The 19,445-nt window shown below is 43.4% G+C and overlaps 1 protein-coding gene and 1 long non-coding RNA gene across 7 annotated transcripts in view; one reads left to right on the top strand and one right to left on the bottom strand.

Moving 5' to 3' along the window:
• Positions 1-1,931: 1,931 nt before the first annotated feature.
• The window catches only part of TMCC3 (transmembrane and coiled-coil domain family 3), a 252,829-nt gene continuing 235,315 nt past the window's right edge, over positions 1,932-19,445 (top strand). For 3 of the 5 annotated variants that reach the window (XM_037023026.2, XM_073213636.1, XM_073213629.1), the window contains exon 1: positions 1,932-2,321. In XM_037023026.2, coding sequence (XP_036878921.1) covers positions 2,313-2,321 — 9 coding nt within the window. In that variant the 5' untranslated portion in view covers positions 1,932-2,312. Of the gene's footprint in view, positions 2,322-2,767; positions 3,128-7,382; positions 7,403-19,445 lie in introns of those variants that run through there. The other 2 variants (XM_073213633.1, XM_073213634.1) reach the window with 2 other exon arrangements.
• LOC140843625 (uncharacterized) lies at positions 3,546-17,861 on the bottom strand. Of its 2 annotated transcripts, XR_012121527.1 has the most exons (5): positions 16,388-17,861; positions 14,227-14,291; positions 12,217-12,288; positions 11,334-11,485; positions 3,546-7,049 (listed from the first exon to the last, which is right to left on the bottom strand). It is a non-coding gene; the product is annotated as an uncharacterized lncRNA (long non-coding RNA). The 2 variants fall into 2 exon arrangements; XR_012121526.1 differs by lacking the exons at positions 3,546-7,049; positions 11,334-11,485 and having other exon boundaries at positions 11,566-12,288; positions 16,388-17,744.

Raw genomic sequence — 19,445 nt, 5'->3', positions numbered from 1 at the left:
CCTAGCATAGACTGTGGTGTCATTTACCGGGACAGTGGAATACATTGTCTTGGTTTCTGGAGGAAGTTTAAAGGTTATTCAGTCTAACTAATGCTTGAAGATCATCCTAACAATTACTGAGACTGCCCCCCTCACACAGTAGTCTTATCACATTTAGGAAGAAATTAACATTAATTGGATTAGACATTGCATTCACAAAGGAAATAATTAGGAGGAGAAAGAGGTAGTGCTGTAGAAAGCAGCAGGAACAATATAAAACAAAGCGCTGTGGTAACATACAAACCAATGAAGTTACTAACATTGTATCTCAAGGTTAAGATTTCCCACAATGCTGAACACAAATATTAATATGATAATACTCTAATACTAGAGCTTTACTTCTGGGCAGGTCCCGAACACATTTATTTAGTCCAAGGTCAGATGAGGAAGGTAAGGCCCCGCGATGGGGACAACTAATTTGATCTATGTCAAGAGCTCATGTTTTTACTTTGAGTAACACCTTTCTACTGTTGTACCTTTGATATGAATTAGAGCACAAAAGGGCAGTAACGGAGATTAAGTTCGTGGACTGTCAAGTCTAAATCTTGACTGTGCCACTAACAAGTTGTATGACCTCGGGCAAATTACTTACTCTCTCTGGCCTTAGTATCTTCCTCTGAAAAACCATAAAATCATAGGCCTCACTTCATAGGGTTGAATGGATTGAAAGTGATAACATAGTTAAAGTCTATGGTGCATAAGTAAGTACTTTTACTAAAATATATTTCCCCAAAGGTAAAACATCAAAGTCCAATCTGAAGAGAGCCATGTCAAGAGAGGAAAACACCCACTCTGTGTGGCCAGTAAGTTGAAGTAAGAAGGTGGGTTAGCAGGCTTCATTAATTTCCTTCCTTTACTTTTTCTCCTAATATACCAGTCACCTCTCCTTTTATCTGTGCTGCTGGGCAGCAAAGAAAAATCCAGACAAAATGTTTTTATTCTTTAGATCATAAAGAGACTTGGTCTCTACAGTGCTGCTGACACTCTATCAGAGTTAGAAAATATCAGTGGTATTTCTTCAACAGTGGTGATAAGTGGTAATCTGCCACAATAACTGGTAGCCAGGCAGTGTAAAAGCTGAGACATTCATCAGAAGTGTTTACCCAGTAGAAGCCTTCACATGCCTATTGCTGTCTGCTTGCTTACCTGACACAGCCTAGTTTGAAAACACAGCGTTCTTGTATGCTTTTCAAAGAATCCTTTGGTAAACAAAGATATTTTTTTCTACATTGAATTCAGGTTGTCTTAAATTCTGTGCTATTTGATTTATTTTGCTCTAAAGAATAAAGCTAGGTTTCTCCCAAGAAGACCCTCACACATTATTCCATCCCATTTTTATTCTTGAGAATTGGGAAATTGCATTCCACTGGCTCAGGGGTGGGTAGCGTTTTCATGATCAGGAGGAATATATCCTGCCTGCCTCATCTTTTTGCAGAACGATTAACTTTTGTGGGTGGGCTTTCCCTGTTTGGAGAAGTTGGGGTGGGGGCTAGGAGGCCATTTGTGCAGAGGGAGCTTTGCACGCAGTGGTCTGCCCAGAAGACCTGTGGTTTCTGCTGCAATGGGGATGAAGACCCTTTCCTGCTGAGCTCCTATGTCTACGTACATCTAGACCATCTCCATTCCGAGAGGCAGTCTTTCCTCCTGGGTTCATCTGCTGATTGCCACTCTTAACTCTCACCCCACCCCTCCTCCAAAACGGTTTATGAGTGCTCAGGACTTCCAAAGGACAATCACAGAATCTAAGGACCAGGGTCGGACATTAGCGGGCCACCCTCCCGTCCAACGGGAGAACAGCAGTACTTTTAAGGAAGTGAGAACTCCCACCGCAGTTCTCCACCAGTTCCCTCTTGCTGCTTAAACCTCGCTCCCCGCATGGTTCACACCAACGTTCAACTCGGTCTGGAGCCGGGGGTGCAGAGTGGGGCACGGGGCGGCCACCGGGGGCCACCTCCTCCCCGGCTCGGCGGGAACTCGAGGAGTACGAGAGAGGCGCGGCAGCCCGGGAAGGTGGGGAGAGCGCCGCCGGAGAGGAGGAGCCCCGGAGCCGGGAGGTCCCCGCGCTCCGCAGGCCGGCCCAGCCCCGGGCTCCCGGGCCCCCGCGTGCCCCGCCCCCGCGGAGGCCGCCCGCCGCCCGCAGGCTGGTCCGCCGCGGCGCACGCGTGTGCGGGCGGGGGCAGCGCGGCGCTCCGGGTCCGCCGTGCACCGCTGCCCGGCCTGCGGCCTCACCCTGATGCCTGCGCCGCGGAGCCCGGCCGGCCGGTCCCGGCACCATGCGGAGGGTGAGTGCGCCGTCGCCCCGGCGGCGCGAGGGGGCAGGTGGCCAGTGTGCTGGGGGTGGGGCGTGAGGGCGTCCCCGGGACCCGTTCCCGGCCACCGCCGCCGGCGGGAGAGCCGAGCCGGGCGGGCGGGGCTGAGAGCGGGGGGCGAGGCGGGGTCGGGGCTCCGGGAGCGGCGGCGTCGCCTCCGCCGAGGGCATCCGCGCGCACTCCCTGCCGCGGCGCCAACACGTCGGGGCGCACAGCCCGCGCCGCCCTGGGGCCCAAGGGGGCTGTGCCTCGCCACCCCCGCCTCCGTTTTTTAGGGGAGCCCCTTCGCCGCCCCCCTCATGCCCGCTCGGCTTCTTTCACAGCTGCGCTCTGCTCGGCGCCGCTCTCTCCTCGGGAGCCTCTTAAACTTTGCCCCGGGCGTCGGCTGGGCTCCGGGGCGCCCCCCCAGGGAGGCGGGCATCGGTCCGAGTCCGGGGAAGGGCGGGCGGAGGCCCTGCGGGTGTGTTTCGGGGAGATGGCCCGCAGGCTTCGCCTAGCTGTCGGCGTTTGCGAGGTGCGATGGAGCGTGAGCTCGAGCTGCTCCGGCGGCCCCCGCGAGCCGCGCGGTGCCGGCGGACCGGAACCTGCGCAGCGTCCCGGCGACGCGACAGGCTCGCAGCGCGTGGCCTGCGGGGGGCGCCCTCAGGGTCGGTGGCTTCCTGCACAGCAGGTCTGAGGAGTCCCCGCACACCTCTCGCCCGGGTGGAGCTCTTAGCGGAAGAACGCCAGTCTTCAGACCGAACTGCAGGGTTTATTCCACCTCGAGGAACACCTGGGAGGTCGGTGCTGCTCCTCGGCGGCCCTGAGAGCGCGCGCGCGCCGGCCCTGCGCAGCTTGGTCTTATCTGTCTGGGGAGCTAATGTGCCCGAAAGTGTTGGTGATCGCTAAGTGACCAGTGCCAAGACGCCGTTTGGATTTTGATGTTGGAGGTGGAGATTGTTTTAATCAAACACAGGATCTTCTACTTACAGAGTAGAAGGGGGAGTAGAGGAAACGAGAGGACATTCAAACAGGTCGCCCAAACACTTTCCCAGACCTGCTAAGGCCCACCCCATGACAGTAGGCTCCAAGGAAAGGGTGTTCTCTGGAGAGACAAGCCTGAGAAGAAACGGGAAAAACAGAATAGGACGACTCCTCATTAGAGCGTGTGAATTTCTCAGGGGTTTGGGGTTGCCTTGTTACTAAGGCATGTGCGTGCCTTTTATTTTCATCACCTGAGCCTTTCAAGAATTTCTTCCTCCCAGCTGCTAGGTCTCTTCTAAGGGAACTCTGGCCTGTCATTTTGGAGTTGGTACCAGAATTAAGTGTGTGTGTGTTTGGGGGTGGGGCTGAAGTGAGGAGTGGTATTTGGAGGCATGTAGAGCAAGTATGAATTGGCTCCAGCTTTGTCTGGTAAGTTTGCTGGTGAACTGACATGAAAATACACCTGGCTTACCTTTTGGAGTTAGTCCAAACCTGCTCAGGTGTTTCTGGGAAGAACAGGATTCCAGCCAGGCTGCCCAGCTGGTTTGTTATGCGTGGCACTGGTGGAGCAGCAGAAATGGGAACTGGCAGGGTAACCTGTGTGAACTCCAAATTCGGGGGCCAGCAATGTCCTTTTATCTTCAGTGCCAGGGAGATAATTAAGGAACAAAGATGGGATAGGATCTGTATGCCTAAGGAACGTGTGTTAGAGGAAGAATCAAGACTTGGGGATGGGTGGCATTAACCAGAGTATCTTAAAATGTAATTTGCATGACCTGCTTTAGGGTGAAAGAGATGGATGCTTGCTAGGAATGCAGATTCCTGAGCTCCACTTTAGATATATTAAATCAGAATGTCTGAGACTGAAGCTCAGCAATTTGCATTTTAAACACCCACCGCCACCTCCATAAGGCATCTGTATTAAGCACCTACTGTGTGTAGGCACTGTTCTTAGCTCTACAAGAACAGCAGGGTGATGATAGCCAAGAGCCTTGTTCTTTTGGAAGCTACGTTCTGGTTGAGAAATTGGACAATAAAGTACACATACCAGTAATTTTAGGTAGTGATAGTGCTATGAAGAAATAAAGCAGGATAATAAAGTGGGGAATGGATCAGGAGTGAAGCCGGTATAGTTTGTGTGGTCATGGAAGACATTTCTAAGAGTTTCACATTTAAACTGAATTACGTGATGAAAAGAAGTCAGCTCTGTGAAGGGTCAGGGAAAGGGTCATGCAAAAGCTCTGAGCAGGAGCAGGCTTGGCCTGTGTGAGGAACAGAAGACAGCGGGACTGAAGCACAGTGGAGTGCGTGCGAATGGAGAGAGTGGAATGAAGCAAGGTTGGAGAGGTAGGTTTTGTAGGGCCTTTGTTGGCCGTGGTAAGAAATACTGATTTTTAGCATAAATGCAAAGGGATGCCATTTAGAAGATTTTAAGGAGAAAGAAAAGAATGTTGTGCTCTGGTTTATTTTTTTGAAGATCACCATTGCTAGTGTGTATAGAATGGATCATGGGATGGAGGTGGTAGTGGTAAAGGGAGACCATCTTTGTGTGCAGGAGTGATGGAGCGAGGTGGAAGGATGGGTGGATTTTGAAGATTGAGTCCACTGAACTTGCTGGTATGGGAGGAAGGGAGGGGGAATCCTGTAATGTACACCTAAGGTTTCTAATTGTTGGGGTGTGTGGGAGAGAGGATGGGGGGACACAGACACACAGAAAGAGAGATGGAGAAAAGAAGGCGGTTAGGCCTCAGGTGGAATGCCCCCAATGATAATGGAAATGGCTAACATTTAGTGAACATTTACTGTATACCTGGTACTGTGGCACATGTATTAACAAGGGTCCTGTGAAATAGTAACTGGTCACCTTTTTACATATGTGATAACAAGCTCAGAAGGGTTGAGCATGTTGCTCTAGGCCTCTCAGCTAAGTGTTGGAACTGGGATTTGTACCTGGTTTGCCTGACTCCAAAGCCCTGGCTCTCACCATTATGCCCTCTTGCCTACACGCTGCCTGCTCCTGCCCCGGACTGTTTCTGGTTCTGGAGAAGCAGACAGTTTAGCAGTTTGGCAGCTGCATGTGGCAACCTTCCAATTGTTGTAGATCAGTAATTGCAGAAGGAGGGCAGACACACTATTAGAATAGAAAGTAATTACTTTGATTTGGCGCTCCTGAATGACTGGGAAGGTGCATAGGGAATGTACAAAATAGGAGCACATTATGTGGGTTTCTCTGAGGGGAGGCTGAAATGCTGCATTATCGCTCTGCCCAGTGGTTTTGAGCGTCATGTATCATGACCACCAGAGAAGCCACACGCTGGATTCGTCCTCCACCTCTTCACCAGCTAGTTAATGTTTTGTTCTTTATTTTAACATCCAGAATGAGCTCTTTTCTTTGCAGAACCAGGAGTTTCAGAGGATTGGTTACATAAAAAAAAATTAGTTGTGTTAGAAAGAGTCAGAAATCAGTTGTGAAAAATAAGTATAATTGTAGCTACTATTGATTGCTCTCTCTGTGATAGGCCTGTAGTGTCTCCCTGCATGCACATAACAACCTTTAAAGTAAAAATTAATAGATGATATATTTACCTAATATAAAATTTAAAAGATAAGAAAAAGTTTACAGTGAAAATTGTTCCTCCTATTCTGTTGCCCAGCTGTCTGGAACCCTTTCCCTAGAAGTAATTGATGTTAAACCCATTTCTTGTGCCCTTTCAAAAATAACGTATTCATATACAAGTAGTTGTATATTCATACCTTCCCCGTTTTTTTACACACAAATGTACATGTACATGTAGCATATATGTGCGCTTTGCTTTTATCCCTTGTACACAAGGTGAATATTTGTAGATCTACCTGGTTCTTCTTATGGCTGTATATTGGATACCTTTGTATGGACATACTAGAATTGTTTTGCTATTAGCAGTGCTGCAGTGAATAATCTTACACATACATGATTCTACATGTGTGTAAGTATATCTGTATGATAACTTTCTGAGTCAACTGTTATGACTATCTTTACTTTTCTTAGGTGAAGCAGCATAGATAGTACAGGGAGATATATTTATCTCCAAGTGTAGCACAGACTTAGAGCCAGGTTGCCTGGGGTTCAATCTTAACTCTGCCATTTACAAGCTGTGCAAGTCACTTAACCTTTCTTTGCCTCAGTTGCCTGATTCGTAAAATAGAGATAATTATAGTATCTACCTAATAGGATTGCTACAAGGATTGTATCATTTAATTTTTGTTGCATAATATTTATTGGCATAAAGCCCGTATTTAGTGGCTTAAAACAGTAGCTATTATACTCAGCTCCTGAGTCTGTAGGTTGGCTGGTGGGTTGTCTTGTCTGAGCGTGTCCAGCTGAGCTCTGCTGGGTTCTCTCTGCTTCCCTGGTCACCTGGTGGGCCAGCTGGTATCTGGAGGGTCTGGAATGGCCTCCCTCACATGTCTGGTAGTTGACAAGTGAGTTGCTCTACAGGGACCTCATTTGGGATGGCGTGTGGCCTCTCATGCTCCAGTCGATGAGCTCAGATTTCTTCCCATGGTGGTCTCAGAACAAAGAATGGCAAGAGAGGGCACACCCCAGAGCACAGGCGTTTTTCAGATCTCCGCTTGTGCCACATTTGTGTTGTCCCTCTGACCAGAGTAGCCTTATGGCCCAGCTCAGAGTCTCCATGGGAGGACACTCTCCAGGGACAAGGATCCAGCGAGGGGAATCACAGCTGCCATTTACACAATCTGCCACAAAATTTGAATAAGTTAATATTTGTGAAGTGACTAGGGTAGTTCCAGACACATTCTAAGTGCCCTATATTTGTTAAATTGACAAAAGAAGATATTACCAAATTGCCCTCGACGTACACATTCAGGTGTGAGAATTTCTATTTTCCTGTTTCTTCTTAACATGTACCAAAGTGATTTATCCACAGAGAGGCAGGTGTTATCCATGGGGAGGCAGGTGTTGCTCCCCTTTTGCAGATGAAAAAAGTAATGTTCAGAGATGTTAAGTCGTTTTCCTGATGTTACAGGCTGAACAAGAATGTGTCTCTGACGGTAGAGCTCCTCAGTGTGGCTTCCCACTCTCGCTAGAGGTATGATTTCTGTGTCCCAGAGGCTCCCGCCCACTGCTCTCCTGCCACCCTTGCATTTCATGTGCCTTATTTCCGTTTCATGTTTGGATTGTATTAGGTTGGGAAGGATCTGTCAGTCTGTGGAAGGCTTTAACATGATTTTGATTTGTTTGGCCCAATGAATTCAAAGTGTCCACTAAAGACAGTGGGGCTCTATTATATCTGAGAGGAGATGATAAAGAGAAACTTGCTACTTTACCTCTTAAATTGACAGAATAGATGAGTTGGGCCTTATCTTGCTTATTCTTTCTTCCTTTCCATTCCTTACCTCTTTTTTGCATCCTTTTCCCCTTTGTAATCCAGGAATTATATTCCCCAAGGAACAGAGGTGAAGATGGGAGACAGTATTTCTTAGTAGTTTAGAACTTGGTCTCTGGAGACAGCCTGCCTGGATTCAAATCCAACTCGGCTGCTTACCGGCCTTGGGACTTCGGTTGGTTAACATGGGCTAAAGGGTTTTTCTGAGATCTGAATGATAATCTGTTCAAAGTGCTTCATTCTTATTATTACATAGTGGATTACTTTTGCTTCTGTCTTCTCTGCTTCACACCCCTTCTCCAACCCTATTCCTATGCCCTTACATATGTCTAATGTTTACTGAGCCTTTACGTGTAATTTAAATGCCATACATGTAATTAACAATATTTAATCCTCACAACACACCTATGAAATAGTGCTGTTTTTATTCCCATTTGCAAGTGAGGAAGCTAGACACCGAATGGCTAAGTAATTTGCCCAGCATATCACAGCTAATAAATGATGTAGCAGGGATTTTAAACCAAGCATTCTGGCCTTGGAGTCTGTTATTCTTAATATTTATGCCAAAAAAAAAAAAAAAAGAATGGGAGTTTGGGGGCTTAAAATTGAGAGCTTCTGCTCTAGGTAAACTGCTGGTGAACTCATATGCAGCCTCCATCCTCGGCAGCCCTGGGTATACACAGCTGTGCCTTAGACCGAAAATCCCAACACACAAAAATACAAACTTCCAATTCTTTTGCCAGAAGCCTTTCCACCTCAATCATCGTAATCCTAACAAGATTTCAGGCCTTGTGCCTCCCTTGTAACTAAAGTGTGATTCTGTTGAAGAATACGTAGAGCTTTTTTTAAGGTTTGAAAGTCAAGCTGGCTAGGTTTGAGCCTTGCCACTTCTTGCTCCTTTTGATCAACTGCTTCTCTGGTAGCAGACTGTTTGCCAAAGCAGCAGGAAAATAAAACAAACACTGCAGATAATATGTAACTCTCTGAATTTAGAACTGTGAATGTCTTCAAGCTGAAGGAAACAGCTGAGGCTGTTTTGTAAGCTTCGGTCGGCATGTAGACTAAATGTGATGTGTTAACACTTACCAAACAGTATTTAAAATGAGCCTCCTACTATGTGCTAGTGAGTAAGCTCGGCATGGCCCTGATCTCCTCTTTGAGTTTGTAGTCTGAGAAGATAGCAAGAGTTCTGTGAACTGTGATATGTGTGTGGCAAAGGCAGAACAGCCTGCCAGGTGACTGTGGTGGGAGTTCATTACCTCTTCTGGGGGGTATATAAAAACCTTCCCTGGGAGACTGTTTACCTGCAATGTGAAGGGTGAGCGAGGACAGCCAGGCAAAAAGGAGGAGGACTGCATTGAACAGCATGTGCAATGGTGGGAGGGGGGCAGGAATGGCACATTTAAGGAAGTGAGATGAATTCAGAGTAACTAAATGTATAGAGTGAAAGGGACTGATGCCAGCAGTTGAGACTGAAAGGCAGCGAGAGGCCAGGTCATGAAGGGCTGTGTAGGTCATGTAGAATAAATGTCCTAAGGGCAATGAAAAGTCAACAAGAAGTCACAAGCAGATTCTTGGAAATCATGCATTTGTTTCAGAAGCTTCCTTTGGCCACAGGGTGGAGCATGGTGGAAAGGCAAGACTAGAGGTAGGGAGCTGGTTAGGTGGCTCTTACAGTGATCCAGGTGACCTGGACTGGGGAGATGGCACGGCGAGTGGAGAGATGTATTCTATGCAAGAGGTATTTTAGCAGTAGAACAGGGAGGAAAGGGAGGTAAGGAGTTCCCAATGACTAGACACCCAGGTTTCTGGTTTGGTGAAACTCCGTGTATGGTAGTGCCATGAACTAAGATGTAAAACTCTGGGGGAGAAAACCGAGGAGTGGGGCTTGGAAAGATGTATCCACCACAACTTTAAAAAAAAAATTACTAAGGTAAGCTGTAGTATATTTATAAAATGGCATACTACTCAGCCATAAAAAGAACAGACTACTGTATATGCACAAACATGGTTGAATATCAAGCTAGATACAAAAGAGTACATATTCTTTTTGGATGAAATTCTAGAACAGGAGGAACTAAATTATGCTGATAGGATTCAAAACAGTGGTTGTTAGGGAGGACCAGGAAGGGGCATGAGGGAATTTTCTGGGGCAATGGAAATTTTTTGCTTCTTGATAGGTATGTGGTTTACATGGGTCTATTTATTGATCAGACTCATTGAACTGTATCCCTGTGTGTAAATTATACTTCAATAAAAGACTTAAAAAGAACAACCAAAAACCCAATAGAGATGGAGCTTTTCCCCTCCAACTAGAGAGAGCTTCTACCCTGAATTTGATTTACTTATGCACTTTTTTCCGTATGCGTATATGCTTAAGTAAGATACACAATTATTTTGCATGTCTTTAAACTTTATATATATATATGTATTGTATATACATAACACACACACACATGCCAGTGGATGAGTGTATGTGTTCTGTAATTTGCCTTTTTCATCAGCATTACAGATGTGAGATTCATCTGTTCAATACCAGGAGCTGATTGTGCATTTGTAGAGTTCAGTATGTCGTGTTCTGGAATACTGCATAATTAAGTTATCCTTTCTCTTTTTGCCATATATTTAGGTTGTCTCAAAGCAGTGCTGTTATGATTTTGTGTCTCTACTTGATCATGAGGGCTCAGGCACTTAGGGGCAGAGCAGTGGGCTGTCGGATAAGCACACTGTCACTTCTACTAGCAATTGCCATACTTCCTTTAAAGAGATTTATCAGCAGCTTATGACTGGCCGATATTTTTACCAAACACTTGGTACTTTCAGACTTTAAATTTTCTTGCAAATCTGACTGGTGAAATATTATTATGGTTTTAATTTGTGGTTCCCTGAGTACAAGTACAGTTGAACGTATTTTTACATATTCGTTGGCCATTTGGGGTTCTTCTGTGAATTATCAGCTAATGTCATTTGCTCATTTCTCTTTTGTATTGTCTTTTTCTTGATGAGTCACAAATATATTTTTCCGGTTTGTCTTTTTTTTTTAATGGAATATTTTGGTGACTTTTAATGTTTTTGAGGTTATTGTTTAATTCCTTTGTAGTTTGTGCTTCCTGTTTCATAAGGAATCTTTCCATGTCTGCAGACTGAAGAGAGTCACCTGTGTTTTTTAATACGAGTTTAACTTTTGGCTTTAACATTTAGACCATTAATCCACTTGGATTTAAACTTAATGTATTGAGCAAGGTAGTGTGATTCAGTTTTTTTCCCCATAAAGGTTATTCCAACACTTACTGAGTGCCCATCCTTTACCTACCAGTGCATAAGGCCACCTTTGTCATGTATTGTTTCCATATATGGATGGGTCTGTTCAGATCTCAGCTACTGCTTATTTATAGGAAGCTTTGCTATCAGATAGGTAGAGTCACCCCACCTTGTTCTTCATTATGTTTAGATGTTTTATTCACTGCCTTGTTCTTCATTAGGTTTAGATGTTTTATTCACTGATGTATTTAGAACAATGGCAGGCCCATAGGAGGGGCTCAGTACATATCTACTGGATGACTGAAGAAATCTCATCTGGCACTAGCTAAACAAATGATCCTGCAGTTCTCTGACACGCTGGATGGTGTTTTACCTGTGGGAAGAGGAAGCAGATGCAGTCGAGGACACTGTCTCTTGCTCCCTCTTCCCTTGCTCTCTGTTGCCTTTGTCCCTTCTCATTCAGACCAGAATCACGACGGATGAATCCTCAGCAAGCCCAACAACCACTACGCTGTGTGGTACAGCCTGCAGGTACAAGACTTAGTCAAAGTGGGGTTGCTGCTAATGTCACCTTGGGGGATCCTGAGCACAAAGGTAGATAGCTCCGTGAGGCCTTTTGAAGTTTGGCCGAAATCTGGGTCCTTAATTAAGCCTTGGAAATAGGATGGGCATGGGTCATCTAAAATTAGGTCTTTTATGCATTTGAACATCTTTATTTTGTGGGCTTGTGTTACTTTGAAATAGACTTCTTTCTGTAGTATAGGTCTTTGCATGTTTTGTTAATAATAATAAAAAGAACCACCATTTACTTAATGCTTGCCTACGTGCAAGGCCTTGTGCTAAGCACTCTGTATATGCATACATATTTCACTGAGTCTCCAAAAACACCATTTTTGCCCTTTTGCACTAAACAATATTTATTCATTCTTTCATTCATCTAACATTTTTGAGCCCTTGAGCTAAGTTAGAGTCTAGGACTGCCAAAATGTACAGCTCCTGAGCTCCAGGCACTCAGTTCAATAGGGAGCAGACTTTTAAAGAAATAGTTACCGTGCAGTGGTAGTTGCATTTATAAAAGTATATCCAAAATACAGTATAGAAAAGAGCATGCATAACTTTGAGGGGCAGGAGAGATGAATTGTGGTGTCAGGGGAATTTAGAAAGAGGGTTTGAAATAGAACATGCCCCTGAAAACACTCTTGAAGGCTTCTCTCTTCTCTAGCTTGATCGGACCACTCCTGCGTTCCCCATCTCACCTTCTCAGTGAGCGAGACTTCCATCTTGCTTTGTTTGCCAGTGCCTTCTTGTCACATGACTTCCTCCCTTAACTGCAATTTTTAAAATCAACTTTTTAACAACTTCATTGAGGAATGATTTACATATTATAAAATTGGCCAATGTTAGGTATATAACTCTATGAGTTTTCATAAATTTACTGAGTCAGAACCCGCATTTAAAATAGTAGTATTAACCCCATTTGACAGGTAGAAACTGGGGCTTAGGAAAAGTGTCATATCTGTGTGCACCCAACTAGTAGCTGGCAGAACTGGAATTCAGACTAATGTAATGGCTTGTTAAAGTGTATTCAAGTTTTCAACAGGGAAATAAGCCCATGGAGCCCTTCAGTATAAAGGGCCCTTCTTTATCACCTGGAAATCTAAGGACTAGGTATGTGATAAAAAACAGAAAATGTTGTTCACAGAGGGTTTAGATACAAACAGTGGGAAAGAGGGCTGGGTTAGGTGTTGTTTGAAACATAGTAAAATACTTTGAGTTGAACCAGTACATACAACCAGCCACACATCAAACACTAATGTCAAACACTTAAAAAAAAAGACTTGAATCAATAATTAATGTTTGTGATAAAGCCACAACTTAAACTTATACTTGTGATGCTAATAGTAAAAATGCTGGTTACTTTTATTCTAAACCATTATGCTCATTATTTGGCTTTCCAGGATATTTATAAACACTGATTTCCTGACTGAGAATATTTTCTTATTCCTACCCCCGAGGCAAGCTGTGACATGGAACAGTCTAATTGGCAGTTCAAAAGAGTGAGACTCCCCTTTTTCCAGTCTAAATTAAGGGGATTGAAATGTTCTGACAGTTGAATTAGTGGACTAGTCCAACAACAGCAAATGCTTTCTAATTTGTATTGCCTTCAGAGATTGACAGACATTAGGCTGCTGATAATGGGCCAGAACTATCTGGACTCTGATGGCGGCCCTCCTGCCTCCAGTGGAAAGGAGGACAGCCACTCCTGCCATTCTTTGAATTTTGCTCTACATACTGTATTTCTGGGTTTTGAATATTAATGCTAGGAAAGTGGCAGCAGTGCTTGAGATATTTGTTAACAGGGTTAACAACAATAGGAAGGCTCAAACACAGCCCATGCAGAGGGCCTTGCTGGGTTAGCATGTCTGGCTACCTCTCTGGGCATCTGTCATTCTAATAATGGAATTCAAATGCAGAAGCCCTTCCCTGCCCCACTTCTGGATAAGGAAACCACAGGAGTAGTCTCCATTCAATATAGGGACACTCAGGCAGAGGTAGCTAAACTGTGGTACACTTTGTAGGTCAATATCAAAGAAAATATATTTGAGATGATTCCAAACTCAGTATTTTATTTCATATTCAACAAAATAAGGATACATCAGAGTCAGTTTCCAGGAAGCAATCTAATATCCTCCCGAAGGCAGGGATTGACAAATTTTTTTCTTTGAAGGGCCAAATAGGAACTGCTTTAGACTCTGTGGGTCATATGGACTATTGCCAAAAGTACTGAACTCTGCCACTATAATGAGAAAGGAACCATAGACAATACATAAAATGAGTATGTGTGGCTGTGTTCCAATAAAACTTTATTTATAGACTCTGAAATCTGAATTTCATATAATTTTCACTTGTCATAAAATATTACTCTTCTATTTTCTTTCAATCACTTAAAAATGTTAAAACCCTTCTTAACATAAAAACATTAGGTTGCTGGATTTGGCCTGTGGAGCATGATTTGCCTAGAGCATTAGGGTTTCCCCTGTGTTCCAGATATGTCTGCAATTTGTTTTCTGTACGTGAGCGAGCCTCTTCTGCCACAGCCCATCCTCATACTCAGTGGGTTATGCAGAGCTCCATGGTCAGAAAGTCAGAAACCCATCTCAAGCAAGATATTTCAGACCCCTGATTGCCTCACTTTCTGCCTCTTTGTGTACACACACACACACACACACACACACACACACACACACACACACATTGCTACCTACCTTTATTTGGTGTTCATGATGCTGTTTCCTAATTACAAGGGATCTTGTTCCTATCCTTTGGGGTCCTGGAAAATCACATTAACTGGAAACTGAATTATATGTTGAAATAAAAATAAAGCAATTGGCATTCAGCAGAATTTACAGAAATTGGTAGTGAGGGAATGGACATTGCTTTCTTTGCAGAAATGGATGCACTTGTTTTCTTTATCTTCAGGTAAATTATCATTACAAGTTATAAAATGGAATTACTTTAGACCATTACATGCTGTGTATTCTACAAATTTATTCACGTTCCATTTGCATAGATTTTTTTGTGCTTGTAGAGTGAAAAGTGGTTCATTGGGGTGCAGATGATCTTCTGTGGACACGTGCAAGAATTGTCCAGGCCTCCTATAGTTAGTAGTCTGTTGGTTGTGTGGACACTCTGTGAGCTGAGATTAGAGTTCACCAGTGCTCAGAAATTTGGTGTTCAAGTAATGATGGAGGGGGGACTGTTACAGTGGCATCTGCAGTGGGGTCTGATGCATACAGGCTTGTGCCCTTGGGCCACTCTGAGCCTTAGTTTCCTCATCTGTGAAATGGAGAAGACATAGTTTATGTGGAGGGGCTTTTGCAAACTCTGAAGTGCTGTCCATATGAAAGCCGTTGTGGTGATTTACTATGTCTGAGTGCAGTCTGTTGTTCATGGTTCACAGCCCTGACTGGGTATGAGTCATTCGTTGGAGTGGGGTGAGGGTGGCTTTGGGAAAATACAGAATCCCAGTCTCACCCCAGACTTACTGAATCAGAATTTGTGTGAAAGGATCTAAAAGTCCGTATTTTACAGGTTCCCTAGGTAATTGTGATGTGTTTGGGAGGCTCTGTTTTGTTCATAAGCCACAGTTGATGGATTTAAGAAAACCAAATACTTCTCTCTTATTCCTAGCTTGGACTTTTCCCCCTAAAAATTCATTCCGTTTGTCTTCAGAGACAATAAGGAAACCAGCAGATAGAGGGACAAGAAGACCGGGAATTATTTTCACTGTCTTCTTGGGAATGTCTGTTTCATCAAATGGAAATAGAGGGAGAACTGGTGTTTGACGTCCAACCCAGTGTATAAATCCAAGAGTGTTTCTCCTCCTCTGGCTCTCCCTCCTCAGCCCTGGGATTTACAATGTTCCGTGGGCTGAAGCATGTTTGCAGAAGAGAGAGCATGAGAGTCAGACACCATCAATGTGCAACAGACTGACAACATCCTTTCCAGTTTTGCTACTCAAAACTCATCATTGAAAATGTTTCTTTGAGTTATTTCTGGAAATAACACAATTGTAGTGTTGGCACATACAGATCACAGACACAAAAAGACAAACTAATTCTGAATTTCTCACATCGTCTGTAATGCCACTAATTTACATATGAGTAACTGTGGATTCCAAGTGAGTGAAAGTATCCGTCCACCTCCACGTTGGCAGCGCAGATTGCTTTCAGCAGTAGCACTCAGTAGTATGTGCATACACACAAATGCTCTCTTCTAGTATTTTTCAACTTCCTAATGTTTGGGAGCCATACAAAGTATTGCCCTGTTTGCAGAATTATTTCCACAAATATTAAGTATTTGCTTTTTTCCATATACCTTGTCACAAATTTACATAAGGCAAACTCCCCCTGCCGCCCCACAAATCCTTATCTCAGAGGTTCACAGGCATGGTGGAAAGATGGTTATGAATATATCACAGCAGAAAAAGTTACTTTCATATTAATTATATTCATCAAATCATATTTCCAAAGTATATTCATTATAAAAGGGAATTATATTAAGTGATGTATTTGATCTGTGCATAGCCTGATCTTTTATTCCATTATTTATCATAATTTATGATTATCTGTTATTATTTATTCCATTTATATTTTACTAATTTGCTGGAGATATTACTTTGAAAGTAAGTAAATGCTCAACAAATATTCGAGGGACTTTAAGGGGTATATCTTCTCCCTGCAGTAATGTTAGCTATGTTCATACCTATTGCTCAGCTTCACCTGTCTCCAGAAAATGACTTTGGGTGCTGAATCCCCTCCCTGTGGCTACAAATTGCCAGAGAGGAATTTTATCAAAGTGCTGAATACCTCTACCTTTCATATCCCAAATGTTCCTCAAACTCAGCATGTCAAAAGTGGAACTTACCTTCTGCTTTCAAGCCTGATCCTCTTCTCGGGTTTCTTATTTCAGGGGCCCCATTGCTGTCTCCCCAGGTGCTGAGACTTCTGTCTTTGGTGTCATCTCTCTTTCTGTCTCCCAGTCCCAAAAGCAGCTAAATATTGTTGGGTGAATCTTATCTTCTTCCCCTTCTACTGCCACCCTCCTATTTTTAGATCTTTGTTTCTCAAACCAGGACTCTTAAGGGGCTCCATGCAAATGTTCTTGGGGATTTGAGTGTTTGTCATCACAAGTTTTACATTTTCATGTGCAGGATAATCTAACAAAATTAGCAGGTCCAAGTTTGGGATCCTCAAGATTGTAACTGAGTTCTACTGATTTTAATGTCCATGTTGGGGTTATATTTGTATATTGGCTTTAAGTTGGGTCAGTTCTTCTTAGGGCTCTCATGATGCTCCTCTTTGTCTAGAACTCCTTGCATTGTTGTAACTACGTGACTCTAGCTTTCCCAGTGGAATATAAGATCTTCGCGGACTGGGACGTTGTTTGCCTTATTTTTATATTCCCGGGACCTAGCATGAAGCCTGACACATAGTAGACACTTATCTTTGTAGTTGTTGTATATATGTTATTTTGGAGTCTGCCTTTTCCCCCCATACACATTCCCATGTATGACTATAATTATTTTAGTATTTGTGTAGTATTTAGTCATGTTGATAGATGACATTTGGCTGAAACCATCCCCTATTTTTAGACACTTGGATTATTTTCTTGTTGGCTATTTGAGTTGTATAGTTAAAAACATCTTTGAACAAAGTTATTTTTCTCTCATCTACACAGTTTTCTTGGGAATCCCTTAATGAAATTACTAGGTTAGAAGGTGCAGCAAGCAGTTGAATTCCTTTTGTAAGTGAGTCTAGGTAGCGGTGGTAGTGGTGGTAGTTTTAATGAAGAGAATAGACTGGGTTGTAATGTATGACATCTTTTCATATGTTCCTTTCATTTTCAATTAAATTCTCTGATTTGGAATCAAACTAGAAAGAAGAAATGATTATCGTTATCCTTCTGCCACTGTACCATCGTCATTGCTTACTGGGACCATTCTCCCTTCCTCCAGTCTTTCTATCTTCAGCAATGTGTGAAGCACATATTACTTCAGCCCAAATTGTTTCAACAGGCAAATCCAATCATTTAATCCAATCATGCTGAAAATGTAGCAGAGGCTTTCCGTTGCCTGTGAGAAAAAATCCAGCTACGTTATCGAGACACACAGAGCCCTTCAAAACACCACTGTGTTTCCCTTACCCGGCTTCTCTGTGGCTGCTGCCCAGATGCATTCCCTGCTCACTCCGAAGGCACTATTTTCAGCTGGGAATGTACTGGCTGTTCCCTCCATCTGAGATGAACTCCCCAGTGCCTTGCCTGCCTGGCACGGCTGTACTCATTCCTCAGGACTCAGCTCAAAGGCTTCTGTGCTGCCCTCCTTCCAACCCTGTTTCCTGCCTCACCCCCATTCTTCCAGAATTGTTTCCATGCGGCATTAAAGATGTTGTCACCTATTTCAAAGCTGTTTATTCATTTTTTCATCTTCTCACTTAGGTTATGAGCTTGTTAAAGGTAGGAATTTTATCTGTCATTTTTGTAACCCAGCTTTTAATACAGGGAGGAGTGCACAGCTGGTCCTCAATAAACATTTTCTGAATGAACAGAAATGTTATTTTGGTATGCTCATTTGTAAATAAGGAGACTCCTTTGGGTAAGTCTCCTTATTTGTCAATTGAGAATCCATTTGTGGTATGTATGGTAAATTTCAGTTGTCTACAATATCAATGTGTTAATCCTGCCCTTTGCTGTTTGGTGTTTTTAAAAAATGGGCAGTAGTTGTATTTTTTTTTAGTGATTTTTTTTGGTATCATTAATCTACAATTACGTGAGCAACATATTATGTTTACTAGACTCCCCCCATTATCAAGTCCCCCCCACATACCCCATTACAGTCACTGTCCATCAGCCTAGTAAGATGCTATAGAAGCACTACTTGTCTTCTCTGTGTTGTACAGCCCTCCCCGTGCTGTCCCACTACATTATGTGTGCTAATCGTAATGTCCCTTTTTCCCCCTTGTCCGTCCCTTCCCACCCATCCTCCCCAGTCCCTTTCCCTTTGGTAACTGTTAGTCCATTCTTGGGTTCTGTGAGGCTGCTGCTGTTCTGTTCCTTCAGTTTTTTTCCTTGTTCTTATATGCCACATATGAGTGAAATCATTTGATACTTGTCTTTCTCCGCCTGGCTTATTTCACTGAGCATAATACCCTCTAGCTCCATCCATGTTGTTGCAAATGGTAGGATTTGTTTTCTTCTTATGGCTGAATAATATTGCATTGTGTATATGTACCACATCTTCTTTATCCATTCATCTACTGATGGACACTTAGGTTGCTTCCATTTCTTGGCTATTGTAAATAGTGCTGCAATAACATAGGGGTGCATATGTCTTTTTCAAACTGAGCTGCTGCATTCTTAGGGTAAATTCCTAGGAGTGGAGTTCCTGGGTCAAATGGTATTTCTATTTTTGTTTTTTTGAGGAACCTCCATATTGCTTTCCACAATGGTTGAATTAGTTTACATTTCCACCAGCAGGGTAGGATGGTTCCTCTTTCTCCACAACCTCTCTGACATTTGTTGTTGTTTATCTTTTGGATGTTGGCCATCCTAACTGCTGTGAGGTGGTATCTCATTGTGGTTTTAATTTGCATTTCTCTGATGACAAGCGATGTGGAGCATCTTTTCATGTGTCTGTTGGCCATCTGAATTTCTTCTTTGGAGAACTGTCTGTTCAGCTTCTCTGCCCATTTTTTAATTGGATTATTTGCTTTTTGTTTGTTGAGGTGCATGAGCTCTTTATATATTTTGGATGTCAATGCTTTATCGGATCTGTCATTTATGAATATATTCCCCCATACTGTAGGATGCCTTTTTGTTCTGTTGATGGTGTCCTTTGCTGTACAGAAGCTTTTCAGCTTGATATAGTCCCACTTGTTCATTTTTGCTTTTGTTTCCCTTGCCTGGGGAGATATGTTCATGAAGA

The sequence above is a fragment of the Manis javanica genome, chromosome 10 (assembly GCF_040802235.1).
Source record: "Manis javanica isolate MJ-LG chromosome 10, MJ_LKY, whole genome shotgun sequence".
NCBI lineage: Eukaryota > Metazoa > Chordata > Mammalia > Pholidota > Manidae > Manis > Manis javanica.
This window is presented reverse-complemented; position numbering and strand designations above follow the sequence as displayed.